At 37.3% G+C, this 25059-nt stretch overlaps 1 protein-coding gene across 6 annotated transcripts in view; it reads right to left on the bottom strand.

The window, feature by feature from the left end:
- The window catches only part of LOC117394603 (partitioning defective 3 homolog), a 372730-nt gene that overhangs the window by 5190 nt on the left and 342481 nt on the right, over positions 1-25059 (bottom strand). For all 6 annotated transcript variants that reach the window (XM_059019442.1, XM_059019440.1, XM_059019441.1 and 3 more), the window contains 2 exons: positions 9151-9271; positions 1018-1145 (listed from right to left, as the gene is read on the bottom strand). In XM_059019442.1, the coding sequence (XP_058875425.1) occupies positions 1018-1145; positions 9151-9271 (249 nt within the window). The remainder of the gene's footprint in view (positions 1-1017; positions 1146-9150; positions 9272-25059) is intronic.

The following is a 25059-nucleotide window of genomic DNA, read 5'->3' as shown; positions in this document are numbered from 1 at the left end:
TTTCCAAAGACCAGCGGAAACAGGGCAGCTTGAAATTTATTCTGCTCAATCTTTTAACCCCCCCCCCCCCCCCCAAAAAAAACTTTTAAGCTTGACCTTTGGAATGACAGCTGCTGACACACAACAGCAAATTACATCATTAGGACAAAAGGCTTAACAATGTTAATTACACACATAGCTAATGAGACCTTTTACAATCTACACGTACCGACATCTTGTTAGCCTTGATTTTGTTTCTCAAACATTAAGGGACAGATTCATCTCGATATTTGCAACAACGTGTAATTTGCACCATTTACAAAACTAGTAACAAATGATGCAAGCACACTTTTGAGTAGTTTGTTGCTATTAATGCATTATTTTACTTTCTCAAAAAAATCTGAGCAAAAAGGAGTTGGCATTTAGGCAGTAAGCATTTTAATAGAAAACAAAAAGAGACATTTTCACCTCAATGATGGCACTAAACATGAAGCTAAACACTTCTGAATCACTCCGGCCACTGTGTTAATGACTAACTTCTCTTTGAAACTAGATACCTTTTTGGATACTATGTATTAAGGTCTGCAAGTGTACAGCAAATAAATGCTAAAAACCGTAATTAATAAAGTTTAACAGCAATGCTAACAACGTTGCATCATCCTTTTTATACATACTACAAAATAATTCAACAAAAATATCTTGCAGATGTGTTCTTAATATCTTTGTGGTAAACTGATTGCGTTGCATGACTGAAGTCAAACTTTCATTCTATACAAGTAAAATACTCAAAGCCAAAAATTCAGTGCAGCGACGACAGCAATATATTAATATATTAATATACTACTATATCAATATATTAATGGGAACGCGATTCTGTGGAAGGTTGCAACAACTCAAATCTGTACAAAGAATAATTGTCAAAACACTATCCACATCTACCCTGTTAATGACTCTAAGGTTACTTTTCTCAAGCTGGCAATGACCCAGAAACATGAGTACAAGTCCCCGGACTAGAAGCCCTGGTTAGGCACCCCTTACCGTGGCAGTGAGCTGTACTGGCGCTGTGCTTGCTGGAAGCTCTCGCGGTCCTCCTGACGCTGTCTCTGCATCTGCACCTCTATGGACACAGAATGACGACCGCTTTGTGTGCACGTACTGGAGCTGGGCTGTAAAAAAAAAAAAAAAATATATATATATATATATATATATATATATATATATATATATATATATATATATATATATATATATATATATATATTTGTGTCACCAAACTTTTAGTACAAACCAGCAGTTTAATGTAGCCTATACTTACCTTTTGAATTCCACTGGGCTTCATGACATCATGGAAGCCATATGTTTTAAATGCCTGAGTGGGTGTTAAAGTACGTACGTGGATGTTTGATAGTATGTTCACAATGCTGCTGCTGTTGAGAGGGAAGCTGGGATTGTACATTTTAAATAAAACCCAGCCAAATAAGACATATAATGATGATATATCCCAAAAGGATGCTGGAGGTGATTTACAACAGTACAATAATTAACCTTTATAATTTATTTAACAGATACACACAGGGGTCTAGTGCTATATTTAGAAGTGAGGGGTCGCTATTATCTACACACACACACCCCCAACCCTAACACGTCCCCTGCTGTCCCTGTTTCCCTATACACTCAACAGAACCGCAGTTTATCACTACAGTAGTTAGATAACTTTAACTCGCGAGTCGCAGCTGTGAATGTATAATTGGTTCGGTTTGGTCCAGGATCGTCTCATCTCTCTGTCCTATTGTAGATGTTTAAGAGCGAATGAGACTGAGGTTTTGAAATAGAAGTGCATCTGTTTGCAAAAAAAATAAATAAATAAGTACCTTATTTGTTTGTTGCAATTGAGTTTTATCTTTTAAATAAATGTTTAGCTTATTTTATCTACTTGATTTCTGATATATGGATCTAAAAATAAGAACTGTTCCAATGATTACATCTAATTGTAAAACGGTGACACCTCAGCACAGCGTTGATACAGGTTCCCTTCACCTCTCTTACTCATTACTCTAGACCAGACACGCTGTATTCAAACTTTTTCATTATTTATCTTTCATGGGTTTCTTACGGTTATTGTATTCTTTGCTTATTTGTATGGGTTATATACACATGTATATCTATCTCCATATATAGGGCGCTCCCTGATGACCCCACAACACTACACCCCTGGATACACATTTTAATACTCTCTAGCTTCAAAATATCATCTCGTTTTCAGTACTGTAACTTCATGAAAACCTAGCATATTTGTTTTCATATTAACACCTGCACGCCTAAGCTGATTTTAACCACCTCTGATTTATTCAAATTAAAACCAATGGAGATGTACAAGTGACTATGACGATTGACAGCATATAGCAGTCGTAGCCATGGAAACCTTGCAGCAGAAGTACACTGCACTGTGTTCCTTTCCCAGGTATTTATATGTGTTAAAACAGAGATAGATCCACTGTATGAGCACAGAACTACTAGTCATGACTTTAAAAGAAAAAGGTCTGAATTATTTAGGGCTTGAGTCTTATTTTATGGCAATTTCCTTGTTATAATCTGTCAGTTCCTGCAGTACAACACCTGGGATGCCACCAGAACATCACTGACTGGCTCAGAGTAAGACATGTATAATGTGCATGTACTGTGTAATACCAGCACTGTCCTTGGGGGTCCTGGGTACTCTGGAAGTTGAGACCAAATTAAAAGCTCAGAACAATAATCTTGAAGGTAAACAGAAGTTCTGAAACTGACTGAATCTACAATTCTTCCGTATATAATTAGTTGGTAAACCTTGCCAAGATCTTGTATGTGAACAGCTACGATAACAGAGCACAATTAAGTACATTAAAAAAAAAAAAAAAGAAAAACAGTTTCAGCAGGAAAAATTATAACTTTCTTGCACCATCTGGTTCTGGTTAGCCCTACGCAAGTTTTCAGTGATTTATGGAGTACAAAATACAAATGGTCTTGAGATAAAAAGTATCAGGTTTGATTTCTTAATTTTCTATAGAAAAGCTCAAATTTTGTTTTAAATAATTATTTCCGACTGATTATAAAGTACTTTTGATGACTTATGCAAAGCTTTGATTAGCTCCAAATTGACGAGATTAATTCAGTTCAGCTGTCACTTTAATGCACCACGACTGACACCACATAACCAATTACAAATGACTAATTCATTCTCTGAAAAATAATGAGTCAGGATAATGGATCAGGGAAAAAAAAAACCAGACTGATAATTTTGAGGTATTACACTTTGTACAACATTACATTTGTCCCCATGTAAAAAAAAAGTAAAGCATGGTTACTGCCTTTGCATTTGTAACAAAAGAAACAGCCAAAAAACAAAAAAGATCAATACAGGCTGTGTTTTTAGTTAATGCCATTAACATTTAAGTGCAAAAAGAACATAAAAGGCACCCCAGCACCTGTACAAACAGCCAAGCACAAAATAAGGTGCAATTATCAAAATGATTTGCAGCTATCAGGAGACGCACAGGGTCCACATGGACACAGCTCTGAATTTCAACAGCACAAAGAAGCCTGGCCTTGATAGGGATAATACAACAGCTTCCCCTGACATATCAAAAGCAGCGTTAAGGCTCCAGTAATGACTTTGGCTATGTTTGTATATGCAGCTTATTCCCCATGTCTCACGCAATAACTTTTACCCTATAGGGATCGGAACAATTTCCAGCATTTAACAAATGAGCATATGGTTTGAATTTTCCTGGACAACGTTACATTCTCAGTGTTTCAGTTTAAATACATGCCTTCAAGAGGTCTGAGAAACTGTAGTTACAGAGAAAGATCTGTTAACAATCATTCCTCTGACCCCACCCAAGATGCATACACACGCCAGCAAATTTATTATCAACAAAACCGCCCTGTTCATCAGAATGTTGCTCGCTGTCTGCTGGTGTGTTTCACTGATGTCTTGGGTGCTAGCTCTTAAGTGTGGTCGGCCTAAAACTGAGCTGCAGAAATGTTAAATACTCTCCTGGCCACATCCCTTGATAAATGGCCATTTCTAAGTTATCATGCATGCATATTCAGTCTGACACACTAAACGTGTGATTTCCGGTACTGCAGTGCTAGTCAGTCGTGTCTATTCCAATCTCGCCATACATGGTTATTATCTGTGTCTTTCTAAATTCTAGAATTGGAAAATGGAACAGGGCATTCAAGTAACAGGCTATTTTCCTAGTTTCGGACCATTCCACCTCACTGAGGAGGTGCGAATATGGAAACTATAATACCCTCATCACTTATCTTCTAATAAAGGGCTTTGTTTCTGTATAAAAACAGGTTTAGCCCTACAGCAGTCTTTTGTTTTATGTACAGATACCAGGTTTCTATTAAGTAGTACAATGATCATGTTACTACCACACACCCCTTTCCCAGTTTCACAAATTCCTTATTTCTACTGATATGCATCAGGCTATATAAAAAAATACCCCCTCCAGATGCTGGGGCCACAAACTCGTGCATGTGAAAAAACACACAGGCAGAACGTCCCCAAATGGCATACAATAGCTTGGGTTTCTGAAACAAGTCAGGATTCATTCAGGTATCACAACAATGGCTGAAAAGCAGATCTATTATCAACAGAAGACTGTCATCACAAAGAGACAGTTGATAAAAAAAGCACTTTTCTGCCAAGTGGCTTCGCTGTTGATTGGTGCTTGACACAGTGGTATGACCTTCACCATATTACATATAAAAACGTATTGCAAAATGAAATCTTTTATATATGTCTAAAATTTTACATGGTACTTAAACTCAGTAGGTGTAAATGTGTCCTTGAATATTTTATTCATGATATTTAAAAAGCACAGGTTACCATGATTTTTGTGTATGATTTTTCTTTTCATTTTTACAGATTTGCTGTACTCTCTCCAGTCAGGCTTTTGAATCCAGTTTTCAAAGGGAATGAGTACCACTATCTTTTAGCATTTCTGTTCACGGTTAAATAAATCTTTAGTTACTTGACACAGTATGTAAGCTGTTAGATGCTATTTCAGCTTGCCAGCAGAAGCAGAAATATTTTTTTTAATTGGCCATACCATGTACTTTATAAGTACATGCATTGTTTGTTTCCATTGTTGTTCTAGTTACTGGTATCTGAACTTTGGCAGTGTGTCCTAAATGTTTTAACTTTACGGGAACAATTGTCAACACTAAATGGCGGATGTTGTCAGCACTAAATTGTGGCGTTGACACAATAAGGCATTTTCAAGCAGAGTGAAGCTATGATAACCCCTTTAACAAAGCAAGGCCAACCTAATCTGAATAAACCATGTCAACAAACAAGTCAATGACTTTCATTATACTTCAGACTACTCAATGAACAATTAACAACTGTCACTCATTGTGATAATTAAGGCATTCTTCCCACATGATAAGGACCGTAATTCACTGCCTGCTATCATACATTCAAGTATTTCCCGTGTTTTAACACTGTGTATAATTGTTGGCACTGAATTAAGGACTCTTTTACTGCTTTAACCCTCTGCTGTCCTGGGTATGTTCCCATACCTATTTAATGACTATTCTCTCAATGTCAAGTATATTGGATGCAGGGTTAAAACGTATACTGTAAATGCACATTGCAGACTGTTAATGGGGTTTAAGGGAGAAAATAAAAACTAAACATAACATTTTCAAATAAATGCATCAGTTCTTATATTGAAGGTAGTTTGATATATTTATTGAGGTTAAAACTGGGTAAAAATGGATACACTAATTGTGTACATTTCCAAATCCTGCTCACTTACTCTTCGTTAAGGATGAGGCCTTACAAATTGTCCAAGCAGCAAGTATTATTGTCTTTGGACAGCTCTGTCGTTATGCAAATTTAAGATACTATTGATGTTGTAGGGCATTTTGAAAGGCAGTAAAGACTTCAACGCAAAAAGAAGCATCACCTTTAAATCAGTGGAAAGCTAATGTGGAGAGTCCTCAGGAGTACATAGTCACCCTATACGTTAGGCCTGTGTTGCATTTGATGGTTAGGGTTTAATCACATTCCTCTTCCCTGCTGTGTGATACAGAATCTGGAAGCATTGCTATGACAATAATTAACCTGGTGAAAGCTTTCTTGGACAACCTATTCACTTTTCACTCCAGGGGTATCTGACCCAATGTCACAGTTAGTTTTTTTTTTTTTTTTTACATAGCCTCCCTCTCATGGCATGTATCCAGCCTTATTGATTTGGTTTATTTTAGCCACGGCAGACAGCAAACAAACCATATATTCAGAAGTTAAAATAACATGAAACACGTTTTTTTAAACCGTGAGGGCAGCTTAAATGAACGTGCTGAGATGATTATGTTTAATTCCAGGGCACTGTTTACATTTGCTAAGGAGAGCAGTTGCAGTCCGCAAGTCACTGCAGAGATTGCCAAACAAAAGACAACTTTCTACAGCTTCATTTCCCACCGAACAGGTCTGAGGCTGCTTAATATAACTAACTGCTAACACAACTTTTGCATCTTAAGACAATATTTTGCAAGCAAATTTGACTCCGGACATTACTTAAAATATCACTAGTTGAGCTAATTTCAATTTTTTGCCTCCCTGCAAAACGTACAGTACAAATGCACACAAGAGGATTTCCTTTAAAAAAAAAAAAAAAAAAAAAAAAAAAGGTTTAGAAATCTTGGCGCTTAGATGCCTTTTAAACAAATTGCTCTGAGCTTAAAATATATTACTGGATTGTTAAAGCTTTTGTTAAACTATATTTTCAATTTCTAAGTGTATTTGATACATATGTATTTGATACATATGCAGTGTAGAGTAGTGGTTAGGGCTCTAGACTCTTGACCGGAGGGTCGTGGGTTCAATCCCAGGTGGGGCACACTGCTGCTGTACCCTTGAGCAAGGTACTTTATCTAGATTGCTCCAGTAAAAACCCAACTGTATAAATGGGTAATTGTATGTAAAAATAACGTGATATCTTGTAACAATTATAAGTCGCCTTGGATAAGGGCATCTGCTAAGAAATAAATAATAATAATAAAAATAATAATAATAATATGTGCAGTTTGTGGCATTTTGCACTAAATACATTAGGTATGTCTAGAGCCCCGTGTTTTTCGCAAATACCAAATAGCACAAAATAAAACAAAATGCAACATATAAAACCAAATAAAATGAAATGCAAATATAAAACCAAATAAATCGAAAAACCATTATAAAAGCAAACACAGAGTTACATTTTTAAATTGGGAGGTTTATACAAAAAGTACTTTAAATAAATACTTGCAAATGTGGTAGATGCAGAACACTACAATCCTATACATAAAACAAGTGTATTTTGGGTGTTTCAGGACATTTCAGACTTTTGTCTGAAATGTCCTGAAACACATGATTTTTTTAACCATTTAAACCCTTCGTGTACATAAAAAAAGTAAATTATTTAGCATTTTTGAACACTACAGTTCTTTCAAATCTCTCTCTCTCTATTTGTGTCAATCACTTCTACTTTGTTAACTAAGAGCCTGGTTCTTGCAAAATGGCAGCATATAAGTTTGATAGGGTATACCTTCTTATTCAGGGAGGAGACAAAAGTTCAGGATAAAGCCTTAGACAGTGTTACTGTATCTTAACAAGTGGCTTCTGTAACAGAGAAACTAGAACTCTTAAAATCAAAGTCTGCTTCATCCGACAAACAGCTTATCTAGCTAGCTGGAATTCGCTTGTAATTATAATTTCACACAGACATGTTTTTCCTTAAGTAGCTTTGTGAATATTCTATTAATTATATTTCACAAAGCCAATTACAACTCTTCCATTTCCCTTAAACTGAAGTAATTACAGCCAGACCTGAGCGAGATATTATCAGCGGGCACCAATCCGTTGCTGCGATTCACAAATCGTTTTGGAGAAAAAGGTCAGTGTTTCGACCTGTAATTTAAGAAATTGTTCTATTCTGTTAGGTAATTAGCCTGTCGTCCTTAAAATTCCCTTCCCAACTGTTACAGGAAACTATAAAAGACAGGCCTAGCTGTCTGTCTCGAGTTGTCATGAAGCAAAGTTACACAACGGTTTGAACTTTAACCTTTAGTAGTTTTGTTCCCAGAATTAAGAGTTCATGGATTTCTCTCACAAAAAAGTCAAACAGACAGAAGCTACTCTACCCAGACGACAAGGGCCAGGAAACATAGGACAATGATAAATACAGTGGTATGCTTTTCCATAGAAAAGAAACTGCCAGTGATTAGAAATGTAACCAACATTTTTATTTGTTTTGATCTCTTAAGAAAGAAAAAGTCTTACGCAGTTATTAATATGTGATGTTGTGAGGAATACACTTCTTTTTATACAATTCAATGTTATGAATGGCTTTAATACAAAAAAAAGACGAGTAATTCACACAAACAAAAAAGTTGGAAACAATAAAAGGTTGTGAGAGGTAAAAAGTTTTCCCAAAGAACAATAAAATCCCGTACACACTGTGCACACTAGACAAGAATAGGCAGGATAGGTTTCCATATATCTGAGAATGGTTGAAGTGCCCTGTATTTTTTGTTTATCCATTCATTTCACCAAGAAACCACACCAGACAAGATTTTCACATTACATAAACCCAGTGTTACCCTGCTGTAAAACAGGATTATTCAATGCAAGCGTGTTAGTTACAAAGTGTTAGAAGACTTTAAACATCATGCAAATCAAAAAGACATCAGGACAATCCTCCAGCAATAACAGGCACTTTGTAAAATACAACACAGTAGTCCTTTGCTTTTGTGTCCCCCTCTCAATTGCTTGATTGTCAGTGCTGAGGGATGTGGTTTTAAGCACTGTGGTTAAAAGTCTTAGCAAGGCAGGACAACATCTTCCCAATGAAGTCGTCGATTGGTATCAACTGCAGAAGAATGAGTTCATCCAGAAGTGATGGAAGTGTGTTAGATCCTTTCCGTGCCAGTCCAGTGACAGACAAGTACAAGACGTGATGAAATGAGATGGACCACAGGTGGAGATGTGTGAGATGTTAGAGGTTAAAATGTTAGGGGCACATGGTGCTCCATGTCGCCGTGCTGCATGCAGTTCAAAGGTCAGCAGCTGCTGAGGAGTTAATGAAAGTCGTGTGACTTGCTGCTTCCACGTCTGGACGTGATCTAAACACTCACCCAAGGCTGCTCGAAGCTGTAGGTGCGCCTGCGATTGCCCCCGTCGTCCTCCTGCTGGGCCTGCTGGAACTCATGTCTCAACCTCTGTATCCGGTCGTGGTTGCTAGGAGCCAGCCTGTTACTGAAGAGAAGAGGAGAATTAGGACATGTGGCTGTTTTTTTTTTTAATAACAACAATGTCTGGTGTCAGTTCCAGGGGTTATCATTCATAAATAGGCAGTCAGACCATGGTGTTGATGTGAATGAGTTAAGAGGAATCTGCGTCAGTCCAAAAACAACCAGAACAAAATGCCTTTGTAGTGGCAGACTAGTGTTCTATTACAATTGTATTACCATTGGATTCTAAATAGACAATTATGCATTTGTCTCGCATCTTAATGAAAAAAAACACATGCCAAAGCCACTCACTCGACTGTGTCACAATTCGGAGGTCAACTGTTGATTTATTTTGCATGTGGGTACCCAAATATGAAACGACTTAAAAACCTCACAAGCTTTTAACTTTTTTTTTTTTTTAAATCTTGGAATTTAGCAGCTGTATAAACTGATATTTAACTATAACACTCTATTCAATACAAATAAATCAATGGAAAAATCAATACAACCACACCAACACATGTATGCCTACTCTATATACAGTAGCAGCGTGTTTAACTGTATGTATAGATTAAGTATGGCACTGTACACTACATCCCTGAAAGTAATTATGTTATTATTATTATTATTTTTTACTACTGAGTTTACTGATTTTAATACTGAGTAAATATTTTATGGCCAACTGGGAAAATCTGCTGGCTGTATAGTTTCCTTCCATTTAACATATTGCTGCAGGAACCTCATTTGCATCCATTTCATTAGGAGAGGTTGAGTGTGCCGTCAATGGTGATCAATAAACTTTACTTGGTTAATCAACATCTTCTTTTATCACCTTTGCACAGCCTGGTTGTAACAAACCTGTGATTATGATAAGCAATCCCTTTAAATAACAAGTCATTTAAGTATTGCCTGGAAATTGCAGACCAGCATTTAAAGCAACAACTACTGGGGAGGAGGTGATTCTGTCTGGGTTGCTGTTACACTGGCAGTGTTAATCCAATGTCGTGTTTCACTGTTTATTTCAATACAATGAGAATACCTCTAATAACACTCTGAATGAGTCTCTGCATTGGCGCTTACCCTGCATATCGTCTTTCTGTTTGTTCTTCCATGAGAGGCACATTTTGATTGCCTTTCCAACCCATGCAATTCCGAGCAGAGTTTAGGTGCTGAACTCATTTGCAATCGGATTGTGAAGGTAATGATACATCGCCAGTGTGAATGTATTCGGCTATATTTACTCTTAAATCTACAGAGCAGGTTGCTACAAGATCATCTGCATGACATTCACATTAGTTCATGCTTTGGTAAAGTTAGAGTTATTTATTTATTTTTTTTAAATTTATTTTTTATTCAAATCGCTGTCTGCTTTTGTCTGTCTCACAACAGCAACAGTACAGAGATACTTTTGTTTATATGGAGCTCATTTCTTTGCCCTGAAGGCAGGTATGGTGATCTAAGCTAATATGTTATTGGTGTATTTTCAGCCAGACACATTTATAACTAGAAATGTGTGAAAAAGATATGTCCAAAGGTAAAACAATGTGGCATTGATAATGGTTAAAGTTCACCGGGCACCACCAGGAATGTAACTTCATTGAGCGTTTCATAAAACACAGCTCTCTACCAAGTATACAGACCCTATGTGAAAGCATGTGGTCTGTACCATTGAGGACTGACATTAAAACAAGGTTCATTTTTTCACTGGAATTGTTGCTCGCTGTAGAAGTCATGGCTGATTTGCCAATTCATACGCTCTCTTCACAGGGATGCTTAATAATCTGATAAACATTTCACCACTCTGTGGGAGAATGATACACAATAAACTGAGTCAAGCTAATTTAAGTAACTATCATGGTCACATCTTGTAAGTCTCCTAATAATGCCAGTAAAAGGTGAGGTTTTAGTAATACAATGACTTACCCCCAGATTACTTGGTAATGTTTTAAAATAGTTATAATTATTATTAATTGTAAAGCTAGCATGGACAGGCATTCTCATAGTTAAAGAAAAGCATCTGCATCCAGGTAATAAAATAACCCTTGTGTTAAAATCAAGTAAATCCTCTTTGTGTGTTCTTGCTTGTAGTTCTATCATCAGGATTAAAACAACACCACTGTAAATAACCCACCCCTGTAGACTGCATGCAACAGCTCGTAACTAGATTAGTGATATTAATTTCCTGAAGCAAGATGTTTGTACACAAGAGGTTAAGGGAGGGGATTAAAAAGAAAATCAGGAGCCAACTAAAAAACATCTGCGTAAATGAATTTAGAGATAAGCTCCTGTTTGTGATTACACACTTGTCTGGTGCCGACATGCCCTACCGCAAGTCTGTTTGCAAATGTCTCCAACAGGGACGGGACGAGATATGAACGACTTAAGAGGCATTACTGCATTGAAATGCTTTGCAGGAAACCAGCTACTTTGACAGCACAAACAGCTTCCATTAGGACCAATACTGTAAATGCTCCAACTGCTTTTAAAAGGGCCCAATAACGCTGAAGCTACTGGGAAGACATTTTTGTTCCGCGGAGGACCATACTCACACACAAGAGAACATTAACATTAGTACAGCGGATCAAAGTCAATGGACACTTCCTAATTAGCTCTGTAAACCTCCAATATTTTCCCTTTTATTCACTAAAATGACTTACAAGCTCTATGCTGTATGCATTTTGTGTTAAAATGATAGCAGCGGAACTAAATACCATCAACCTGGAACTTAAGCCTGCTTATTAAAAAAACAGACTTTTAATTAGTTGCCAGTATTAAATATACATTTAAAAGGACAACTTTCCCTGACTCATACTCATATACCAGAACATGCTGGTGTTGTAACCAAAAGATATTGTAAAGTGAAGCATTAGGGGTGGTATTGATATCATCCCACTTATATGACCCCTCGCAAAAGGCATTATACGGGTCTAGCTCCTCATCCTTGTACTTTGTAACAGGCACTTTAATGCATATACTGTGGGACTGCCCAGATGATACCATTTTTGCTATTATCGGGAAGTGCTTCCCACAGGACCCTGCCCTCCTCCTGGGTGATGTCTCTAAATGTCCTCTTTCCGAGAAGGAACATAGACTGTGGTTGGCTGGCATGACTGCTGCAGAGAAAATGTTTGTTCAGCGTTGGCTCGCTCCTCATCAGCTCTCTATGCGACCCTCGCTACAAGTGTTTTTAGACATTATTTTTCTGGAGATGTCTTCAGCCAGCAGAGCTAAGGCTGCTACCATACAGATGTGAAGGGACTCGGCAACTGTAATTAAGAACTTACTATTGTCTTGACCCACACATATAGCTTATTTTTTTCTTGACAACACATGTAAGGGGGGAGGGAGGGGTCATCTTACCAGTGTTCTTCTGTTCATTAGTATAATATTTTTCAATACAAATTTAATTACAAAAAAAACCCAACATGTTTTTAGTTTTCAAACCAAAAAAAATAAGCAGTTATTCTAAATGAAATCCATACGATGAAACGGTTAATATAGCGACGTAGCGATACCCAGTCAATAGCTGACTATACTTGCTTCAAAAGGTCATTGTTTACCAGCTGCTTGGTACTCTGGAGGCCTATAACATTGTTTGTCAGCTTGCTTTAGTGACTGAAAAGCAATTTCTTTGAACACAGAGGGTGATTTCAGAAGATTATACCTTTTGAATACAGTCTGAATTATGCTCAATAACAAGTCTGGGTCAGAAAAACAACAGGGTGTCTTGTAAAAACAATCTCAGAAACTCATTTCAAGTTATTGGCCTTGTTTTTCCAGGTCTTTTGTGGAACATGAACATACAACAAAAACACTATTTAAAATAACAAAACAACAAATATCAAAAACAGCTCAACAGGTAATACAATCAGAGCTATCACAAGCTATCACTCTTGTCCTCCTTCACCCAGAAGAAGGTCTCGAATCTCAGCACTGCTTTTATGACTGGAAATACACAGCGTGGAGATACTTCAGCCGCTTTCCAGATGTTTACTTGTGTGTGGCCTTCAGAAATGGGCTACAGCCAATAAGTTGCCAATGACATGGCTAGTTTCCAATGAGAAGCAGGTGTTGGCTGTAAAATTCAAAGGCAAGGCAGGGTTAGATGAGGCTAGGCCCGACTATCCTTTTAGCACTGGGACTATGAAGAACAGTCAGTCCCAAGAAGCCTATAAATATAAACCTCTGCCAATAAACAGTAATTTAATCAGAAGAGATGGGAAGGGTATGAGAATGGAGGGGGGGGGGGGTCACTTTAGAACAAGACCAATGAGAGCTTGGGTTTGACAGGGCAGTGCAAGAGATGGAGGAGACGATCTTCACCCTTGTGACCCGTTAATACTGCAATTTATTAGTTTTCACTACGGATCATCCCCTTATTGTAAATTCAATATTCCAGTGTACAAGAAAATAAAGTATTTCCTTTCCTGTTAAAGTGTGTTTCTGCTGTTGATGTAACACACACAAACAAATCTGTATTAAAATATCAAATTTGTTTAAGGGTTTGTTTGTCTATTGCTTACATTTTGCAGATAACCAGTAAAATCCTGTGGATAAAAAGTTCATCTAAAATTCCGTTGATATAAAGACCTCTTTTTTTTTTTTTTTTTTTTTTTTAAACAGACAACTTTTAAAGCCTTTGACCAGATCATGCAAACGTAATATCGATCCACAAAAAGGGAGACAAAACCGAACCAGGTAACTACAGACCAATAAGCCTGACTTCTATTATATGTAAACTTATGGAAACTATAAGAAGATCCAAAATGGATAATTACCTATATGGTGGTAACAGTATCCTGGGAGACAGTCAGCATGGTTTTAGGAAAGGGAGAGCGTGTCTAACTAACCTGCTTGATTTTTTTGAGGATGCAACATCGACAATGGATAATTGCAAAGCATACGGCATGGTTTATTTAGCAAGCTTCTGACAAAGTCCCGCATAAAAGATTAATTCTCAAACTGAACGCAGTAGGGATTCAAGGAAATGCATGCACATGGATTAGGGAGTGGTTAACATGTAGAAAATAGAAAGTACTGATTAGAGGAGAAACCTCAAAATGGAGCGAGGTAACCAGTGGTGTTCCACAGGGATCAGTATTAGGTCTTCTGCTATTCCTAATCTACATTAATGATTTAGATTCTGGTATAATAAGCAAACTTGTTAAATTTGCATACAACACAAAAATGGGAGGAGTGGCAAACACTGTTGCAGCAGCAAAGGTCATTCAAAATGATCTAGACAGCATTCAGAACTGGGCAGACACATGGGAAATGACATTTAATAGAGAAAAGTGTAAGGTACTGCACACAGGCATTACAAATGTGCATTATAAATATCATATGGGAGATACTGAAATGTGTTGAAGGAATATATGAAAAAGACCTAGGAATTTATGTTGACTCAAAAATGTCTTCATCTAGACAGTGTAGGGAAGCTATAAAAAAAAAAAAAAAAAGGCCAACAAGATACTCGGCTATATTGTGAAAAGTGTTGAATTTAAATCAAGGGAAGAAAATGTTAAAACTTTACAATGCATTAGTAAGACCTCATCTAGAATATTGTGTTCAGTTCTGGTCACCTCGTTACAAAAAGGATATTGCTGCTCTAGAAAGAGTGCAAAGAAGAGCAACCAGAATTATCCTGGGTTTAAAAGTCATGTCATATGCAGACAGGCTAAAATAATTGAATCTATTCAGTCTTGAACAAAGAAGACTACGTGGTGGTCTGATTCAAGCATTCAAAATCCTAAAAGGTATAGACAATGTCGACCCAGGGGACTTTTTCGACCTGAAAAAAGAAACAAGGACCAGGGGTCACAAATGGAGATTAGATAAAGGGGCATTCTGAACAGAAAATAGGAGGCACTTTTTTACACACAGAATTGTGAGGGTCTGGAACAAACTCCCCAGTAATGTTGTTGAAGCTGACACCCTGGGATCCATCAAGAAGCTGCTAGATGAGATTCTGGGATCAATATGCTACTAACATTCAAACGAGCAAGATGGGCTGAATGGCCTCCTCTCGTTTGTAAACTTTCTTATGTTCTTATGAAATATTAGTCAATATAAAAACCCACAAACCAAACACTGAACTGACACTCATAACAATGCTGGCATAGAGGTACCCAGTCAATCTGTCAATATAAGACTATGCAACTGATTTATTGCGATGTGTATCTGATGCCCAACTATCCATTAAACTAGAAAATACTGTACTGATTGAAGCGCAGAATGCAAGGAACACAGTCGGCCTTGGAATGGATGATCATGCTTTAAAATGCGCACTCCAACATAATGGTGAATTTGGCACGCCACCTCTCAAGTGTTTTGCCTGAGTGCAGGGTAAAAAAAAAAAATGTAAATGCTCCCAGTGGCATTCAGGAAGTACTCCTGCCAGAAATAAAGAAACAACAATGAAGGAGACCTAAACTTTCAGACTGTCAGACAACACAGCACTTTCCTTCCAGCAGCACCACCACCATTCCTCTGTATTAGGTTTTCACACCAATATAAATAAACCAAAACAAAATAACTGGTCTATTGTAAAAGTGACACGCATTATAGAATTGCTTTCTTTTTTTGGTGGAGACGGTCAGCTGGCAAGCACAAATTACTGGACAAGTGAGAAATTAGGCAGCAAATTTGTAGGAAGAACTCTTTTATTTCAGTTGGGACATAGTAGTGTATTAGTATATAGGGTAAGTCGAAAGAAAGCATGGTCAGTAAGTGTATACCATTGGGAATCACAGCCTGAGAAAGTGTTTTGACCCTCTATGGTGTGTCCCACCGTTTATAAAAGGCAAGACCTGCAGTATGAGCCATTTAATATTAAGCTCTAGCATGTAGAAGACAATGTTTTTTATGGCACCATTCAGTCTAAGAGGATACATAAGGAAAAGCTGCAGAAAGTCTCATCTTGTACATAAATTATCATGACGTCTTATTTTTGCACATACGTCTGTTTGCAGCGCCGTCTAGGTTAATGGAGTGGAAGCCCCAGACTCCTTTGGACTTAATATTTAATGAATACTGTCTGTTTTCTTTCTGCACCGGATTAAAAAGGAGTGACAATAAAGGATGAGCAAACCCATCGAACACTTCATTTAAGTCTTTCTTTTACAAGCCGATTGTCCACGTTATACATTTTCCACCAGCTGGTTATAAACAATACTTTAAAAGAGCATGCTGGTGTTCTGTGGATTTCTGCCCCTCCCTCCTGAGTCAATGATCTGCTTTTCAAAGAAAAAAGACATTGCTGGCTTGCTGGGCCCTCATACTCTACATTCAATAAATGCTGCACTGTAACCTCGTCCCCATATATCAATGGCTTTGGGCATTGCCAGAGGAAACACCATTAAGACAACTCTTTATTACATCAATAAATCAACCTAGAATTAACAGCTTCTGTCATCTCTACAAAGCAGGCTGAAAAAAACAAAACACACTTCTGACCACTGATATCATTTCTAATTCTGTGTTTTCTTTTGATGTGAAATGTTGTGATGGAAAAGGGGTTACAGTTAGGGTTTAAGAAAGTTCTACTGTATATTGTTATTAGGGGTTTTATTTGATGTTTAAAATGCTGGTTTCACTGGACTGTGAGAAAAGGAATGAGAGAAAAAAAGATTGCTGTTCAAAACAATCTGAATCCCTTTTTAGAAGTTCATTTGTTGGGGCAAAAATTCTTATTCTAGAATGTACTTTGACATAATTGTGGCTGGCAATATGGTATAGCTTATTGTATTGGTGTTTGGTATTGTTATGTTTTCCCCCCATAGAATATTGATGTACTCAAACAGCAGTATGAAATTGCATTAAATTGCATCTATTTGTCAGTCAAACAACAAACAAGTCACATTTTCAAAGCTCATGGAATTTCAGAACGGCAAGGCAATTCTTTGTTGTTGCAAGACTATGAAAGCAAGTCTGAAATCAATATTGGACATATCATACATAAACTCAAACACTCAACCATACATTCTAGGGTAAAAACCATAAGAAACTCAAGTCAAGCAGAAAGGTGATTTGGCTGATACATTAGGTGATAGAAAACTGATGAAGGCATTAGCGGAAATATTTGTCCAATGGACTTTGTTACATTTGCAATGAGTATCAGGTTGTGGGTGGCATGCTTCATGTTGGGTACAGTGAAACCAATAGCTACCTAAAATATGAAACTACACTTTTCTACCTAGGCCTGCATTTAATATAGAATTTAATCAAAGTTTATGGTGCCGTTATAATGACATGTCAATTACCATTAAGATGCTTCCCAGAGTTCATTGCAATTGGATATTAAGGTATAGTTTCACTGTACCCAACACTCCTTTTAAAAGACAGGAATTCATAGACTTTAAATGAAAGTCATTCATCAAAGTGGTTTAGAGTTTCTGTGGTTACCAGGGAAGACAGCATAGTCCTACATTTTTCACTTTGGTACACTGTACACACAAATGGTCTGGTTATGAAATTCCCAGCGGTCCTTGAGTAGTTAATAGTGGATGTAAACATATATAAATTAAAATTTTGCAGAGATCAACTTTCCATAAAATACAGTACCCACAGCCTTATTGCAGTTTAAACAGAGTTAAAACCTCTCTGTGGCCGGAGCCGTGAATTGAATGTGATTAAATAATATCACAGGTGTATAAATAGGGTGATCACGGGTGTTAGCTTGGTTAGTGCTGGAGTTAATGTCAGTGTTGGTGGATGTTCGTGTTGCTGTGTCTATGTCCTGTGTGTTTACGTTTGTTTGTGTTCCTGTATAGACCTTTTGTTTTGGCCCTTGTGCCGTTTTATTTTGTTATTGTGTTTTGTTCGTGTCTGTTCTGTTTGTTATTTGTTTATTTATTCATAATAAATGTGTGAGTTAGTGCTTGAAACTTGTACCTTCTGTATCTGAGTCTCCCTTCATGGTCTAAACACCACTGCCAGTGACTCTGTCCTGTCACAGGCTGCTAGAAAAAAGTGTATAATAATTAGAGCTAGAAATAACAGTTTATTTGTTTGGAGGTGTTTGGTATAGTAAACACAAAAAATATTACAGTAATCCATCGTGTATCCGTCCGTCACATTGCCGCCCCAACCGTTTATCTGCCATGATCAAGCTCTTCAGTACAGTGAGAGAGTGAGTGAGAGAGAGAACCAGAACCAGGGTTGGATACCAAAGACTGAGTAAGCAAGTCCAAACCGCCGACAGCAGAAAAGATTAATTTACAGATTGTAGATCCCACCAATGTTTTCCTACACTGCGTTGTATGTACTGTATGCGCTACCATTGCTGGTAGTGTCACGTGAGCTGTTCTGTGTCTTGATATGTCAATAAGTCCTGTTTGCCTGCGGGGCGTATCAAGCTCTGTCTCGATCTGCCTGTCACTCAGCAGTGAATGCACGCACCCACACAGCTACCCTGTCACAAGCATTAATACCCTGTATCGTTCTAAACAAGGGATTTAGGGGAGCTCCTTAATAAAAGCTGAATCTCAAAAAAAAAAATAAGATAATATATTAATTGTTACAGCTGTGTATAATGGTATTTCAAACAGGATTAATTTATCAGACTTTTTACATATCCGCCCTTACTCTGGTCCCACCGCAGTCGGATACGGGACGGACTACTGTATTATTATTGAGGTCAGATTGTTTTGAATAGACTCCATTAATTGGAAAACAAATGGCTTTAGCAAAGGCCCATGTAGCAGAGTGCTAAATAACTTCTAGACATTGAACGCAAGTGATTGTTATTTAAACTATTATACTAACTTGTGTCTAATACACAATAAAACATTGTATGTTTCAAAAGGTACTTCGTAATTTAATATGACATGTAATACGTTAATATAGTATACGCAGCACATAAGGTAAGCAATTGAATAACAAAAAAATGTGTTGCCTCACTTGATATTAATGAATCCTGAGATGTCATTTGTTGAAAAACTCTGCTCATCTGTATTTCCCTCCAGCAAAATGGTTGATAACAGCATCATACCAGCATGGATTTTTTTCTAGAGCCTTAACAATCTCCTTTTCCATTGCAATAAAAGCAAGACTGCTTAAACGTTCCTGACCTGTGGTATTCCTGGAATATGTTTTGATTCGCTTTAGGCAAGAAAAGCTCCGTTCAACAGTTGCTGAAGATGAAGGAACGGTTGCTACAAGACACATCAGACGGTAAAGCTGGCACATGGCTTTGTCCAAATTGTTTTGCCTGAAGTACTTTGAGAGAGAGCAAATATCCCCATTACCAACTTGGAGATTTTTGTCTGCATAGAATACAATGAGCTCACTTTTCAAGCACTCAAGAAGTTGCCAAAACTTCAGTTCCTCTAGGTCGACGAAACTGACAGTTGCTCCAGCATATTATCCAGAATGCTTTAGTATAGGCTACGATACTTCAGTATAGGATCAGCCTGTGCTCCCTCCAAATGACCCAGCTTTCTTTTCCCTCTATAACTCTCTGTATGATGCTCAGTAAAGTCGCCAGCTTCATTAAATAAGTATTTTTCAATTTCATGTTGGTAAAGCTTATCAACTGTCCTCCTGCAAAACACAACATCGCTGGCTTTCTGCTGCAGAATATTGATCGGTCCAGCAGAAGACCTGGTTGTATGAAAGCAGCATAAACATGAATTCCAAACTCTTTAGTGTGTTAATAAAGCCGCTTGATGCAGCGATGGCGTCATCGTCAAACTCAGTTGAGTCAATAATGGTTTCAAAGGTTTGTACAAGTTGTGGATGTTTTGACAGCACAGTGCTGACTGCCCTGGAAGTAAAATTCCAATGAGTTGGAGAGGTCGATGGAAGTCTGCCGGCTCCACAACACTCAAGCACACTCGTTCACTTTGTTGACTTTGAAAAAGCTTGTAAATCTAGATAATATAGCAAAGAAAATTCTTGCTTCTCTGATGAACTTTGCGACTTGACTAATCACCAGGTTAAAGATGGGCATAACAGTGTATAAAAATAGCCATGGGCACCTTTTCAATAACTTTTGCCTGTAAGCATTCCGTTGGGATGCCATCACTGAAGCACCAACATGTGTTTGTGCTGCCAGTCTGGTTACATAATCCAGCTCATTCATTGCACAGTCAATACAATTAAAAACAGACTGAGCATCGTGGTCCTCGCTCACATCAAAAAACCTGAAGAATCCCTCGTCTCAGGATAACTGACAACTGCGATCTGCAGGAGACGACAGTAGTTCCATCCACTTGCCATGCAAAAAAATGGGGCATCAGCTATTTCCCTTTAATTTCCTCATGTACTGTATAGGCAATAGATGACACCAAAACATTTTTAATGGTTTTAGACAGTCCAGTAAACACAGTAGATTCACTTATGTGCGTATCCAGTAATGTGTCATATTTTGCTAAGTTTTTTAGTTCTCGATAATTCCCTTTATTCGATGATTGAGCACATTCTTCATGCCCCCGAAATGGCAACTCTTGCCTTGCTAAATAGGTAATGGCATATATTAGTTGTTTTACCACATCTCTGTTCCTCTAAACAAGAGCATTGTGTTTAGCAATTTGTATATGCAACCTTCATCTAACACAATGTCAATTCTGACTTCCCCAAGAAGTTGATGTTTTACCTCTGCGGATACGCGACCAGGTGCTGTTGCGTGTCTTTTTACAGCCCGTAGAAGATTTTTCAAATCACTGTAGTCCACAGAAATTCACAGGGAAGATGAAGAGCCAGTTTGAAAAAGCAAACAAGGCAAGCAGAACAGCTTTTGCTGTTGAATACTCCCAGTCAACCATTTCGTTTTTTTTGTACCACGAGCAATTAAAAAGGCATTTCTGTTTTGGTCCTCCCTGTTGAAGAAGGTACGATTTAGGTTTTGGATGACCTTCGTTTTTAAAACGACAGCCATCATTAACTGAAACAATCTACAACTCAGTACTGCATATGGATTTCGAAAAGGGAGTAGCCACACGTGACCCATACCCTGCCTGGCAACAGACACGTCAAGATGAAGTCTAATTATAAGTGGTGGAGGCTCGCCGTAAAATTGTATCGTGTAGCCAATACAAATACAGTAAAACAGACAGAGCGTGATTGAAGGTGGAATACACACAGAATCCCACCCATTTTGAGGCTATAGAAAACTCAAAATGGGATTCTGTCATGTTAGCCAATAGCAATACAGTAGACCTTGGAACGGGCACTAGAGACTAAACAAAACCCACCCGCGATACACGGCTATCATAGATCAATCTGGTTATTGCACTGAGATTATTTTTTTTTTAAGTGAAATACTTTTTTTACTTTTACAAAATTACATGTAGGCTTAGCCTCCGTAGCCTCTTAAGACAAGCCGCCATTGATATGCAGTAACCAAGCAAGAGGTTTTAAACAGCAAATGGGACACTAACATGTTAACCCAGATTCTCACCAACATCTCTCAAAAATATACTGATAAGAATCTTAGTATAATGTACAATTTGGTCATGTAAGTAAATACATAGGTTTGAATACAGAACTGTGATTCCCTAGAATACAGCACAGCAATGAAGCAATAGGTCGCACTTGACAAATGAACATCCATGAGTTAAGAAATTGAATTCCAGTTTAACAACCAGTATGTGTAAAGCGCACAAGAAGTGGAACTGAAATACCCTGTTGATCACTGGGAGAAAGACACCAGGCAATCTGGGTCATTGAGAGGTCTGTGAGGAGTTCTGCCATTTGGATAAGAAGCTATCAAGATACTGCTTCAAAATAAAAGCAAAGGACACGTATACAGACTCCACTATATTGACTTGGGAGAAATTGATCCAAGTCCAACTTTTACTTGTAGCAACCTGAAATGCACCACGGTCTACAATCTCCACGCTCACAGATACTTACGGCACTGTAGATCTACGAACCCTTATTGTGTCTGTAGGACAAGAGGCTTCAATCACAATTATAATATTTCCCTAAATGTTGCCTTTTAATTATATGCATGAAAGTTTGTAAGGAAATAACTAAAACATTAAATTAAGTAGTTTGTTTTTTTCCAAGCAGATACTTTAAATCTACAGGGTGTAATAATAAAAAAGGCTCCACAAGTTCAGCATCTTATTTTGTATTATCATGCTGCACACTAGTTCATTACAAAATGTCAATGAGTGAAACCCAGCAGGCAGCGCATCATATTGTGAATTATTTACACCTCTCCTGGCACTGCATGCTTCATGAAATATTAAAAGAGAAAAACACCAGGATTCCAAAATCTGACAGCGATAATAAGCTATGTTAAGAAAAAATAAAACCCTCATAGAACAAAATCTGCCACATACTGCCTAATTCATTCTCCTGTAGGCCTGCACTACTGTAATTTTGTCTGATGGACTCTCTTGTAAGGTCAAAGGCCATACTCTTGCTAATGGAAGCACACATAACCCAAAACCACCAGGGGCTGGAAACTGTTTCAATGACTTTCTTCAATGATGCGTGAAAATCAATAGAGGCACCAAATGGCTGTAAAATCCAGTGGATTATGGTAAGGGAAATGGTGAATGGTGAACAGAAACATAATACTGAGACTAAAGGGCGACATTACCCCAGGGTAACCAAATGTTACACTACGTACAAAAAGGTCCATATTAATGACTTCAGAGAATACTGTACAAGAAAGTGACAAGCAGACTGTGTGGTTGGAACATTAATACTAAGTAATGTGTAAAACATCTTGATGAATATTTTAAAGTTTTACCTCTGTGCGACAGATATATCCGACATGACTTCACTATTTGGTTAACACCTTTGCTGTCTCAGGTTAATACAGAATGATACATGTTAAAGTTTGCTTTGGCTCAGTCTACTGAGAATAATATGACCATAGTAGTGGTTACAAATGACTGATTTATCCATTACTTCAAAAACAGTAAATGAAAAATGCGTGATTTTATTTTATAAGAAAATATGAATTGGTACCACGACTAAGCCATTTTTTTGGGGCCTAATATTTCATTAATAGTGGAAAAAAAAGGCTGTATTCAACTTTCCACAACAATGCAAATCAGTTGGGTGTCTGTTTATAACACTCTTCCACACTGTAGCCCGCCTTGCTCTGTGCTTTATTAGAGACTTACAGGAAACACCCCTGGAAATGGTATTTCTATTTTTTTAGCATGGATTTCTAACAGTTTTCATAAACATACAAACATTTTTTTGTGAACTGCAAAGACTTGCCTATCAAATACAGACCCGCTTTGGTGAAAGAAGACAATTTAGAGCTACCGTTTTTTTTTTTTTTTTTGCAGAAACATAGTGAGACACTGGCATGGGACCAGGTCTACTATCATACAAGCGCCAGTTTCATTGCACTCAGAGTCTGCCCCTTCCCAGAAGGGGCAATGGCACAATAGGAAATCAGGCAGCGCAGCTAGGATTAGATTTCAAAATGTTTATGCCAGTCTCTTCTAAACTATTTCCCTTTTTCTTTCCCAACTTTTTAATTTAACTTGATCTCTGAAGTGCTTTTACATTGGAGCACACAGGACTTTTGTTGTAAGACCCACTTTTGTTTTAAAATGTAAAAGGCTCTCATATAATCAGGGTTATGGAGCGCCATCAGTTCCCATGGTTTAGAGACAAATCAATACGTCCAGCAATCTAGTTAGAAAAGAAACAATATCTTTAAGGGGAAAATGCATTTTGTGATAGAATGCTAATGGCCAATAATTCTGAGGGTATGACAGAACTCAATAGGTGGTAAATAATTAACAACGATAACATATCACTTTGTGTGTGCCATTATTTAATAACAACCCACTACTCAAAATTAGATCTCCAGTCACATCATGATTTAAAACCCACACTAATATGACAGCTTTTTTGCAAAGGCATTTTATCAAGTTAAAGTAAAAAATAAAAAAACATGCAGGATAATGAATTATGCTGTCAAATGATTTCTTCATTTTGGATTGTAACTGTTAGCTGCAGTAGCACGTGTTTTTATCGCTGGTTAAGAACATAAACAATGCATTGATGTAATCTATATTTACTGTGATAATGGTAAAAAAAAAAAGTAAATACAAAGCTAATGTACACGCAATAAAACAAAAAGATTGCCATTCATGCTATGTCATGAACACAAAAGGTACAACCAGACAGCAAATTGATTAATTATTCCTTATTATCACGTATCAAACTTATACATTCAAATTAACTAAGAAAATCGTCTATATTGCAAATACGTAATTACAGACTGGGGTGTCTTTGGCTACATCTTTAAATTGCATTTTAATGACTGAATTAACATGCAGCAAGCTGCTAAAAGGCTTTATTTTCTCTATATCAAAGCTGCTTGGTTTGTTCTAAATGAGATTACTTAACGCAACCTGGCTAACAAGCTCAATATCACTTAGCAATGTTCTTCTCCTGAAAGTGCTTTTAATCAGAGATCTTAAATGTTTTACAAATCAGTCTGTTATCAGTAAGCGACTGATCTTTCTTAATCCTTTAACATAACAAACATAGGAAGGAGGGGATTTCAGAAAATAAAGGAAAATAAAAGGCATTTGGTTTTTCCTGCTGTTCAAAACTGGAATTTATTTCCTACACAAATCCAGATTATCTTGTGTTAGTCTTTTTAAAAGGTTACATTGTCAAGAATCTGAAATTCACCATGCTGTAACTGTTGACCCTTCACAAATATTTAACTCAAGCTTTTGTGATTAGTGTCCAGTATGTCTATATTCTGTGTTGCTGAAAGGGGTAATATACAAAACATTTAAAAACAAACTGTGTTATAAATGCTTTGCATTAGATTCCCCCAAAACTGTATTAATTGGAAAGAAAGAAAGAAAGAAAGAAAGA

Source organism: Acipenser ruthenus, chromosome 3 (genome assembly GCF_902713425.1).
Source record: "Acipenser ruthenus chromosome 3, fAciRut3.2 maternal haplotype, whole genome shotgun sequence".
Classification (NCBI taxonomy): domain Eukaryota; kingdom Metazoa; phylum Chordata; class Actinopteri; order Acipenseriformes; family Acipenseridae; genus Acipenser; species Acipenser ruthenus.
This window is presented reverse-complemented; position numbering and strand designations above follow the sequence as displayed.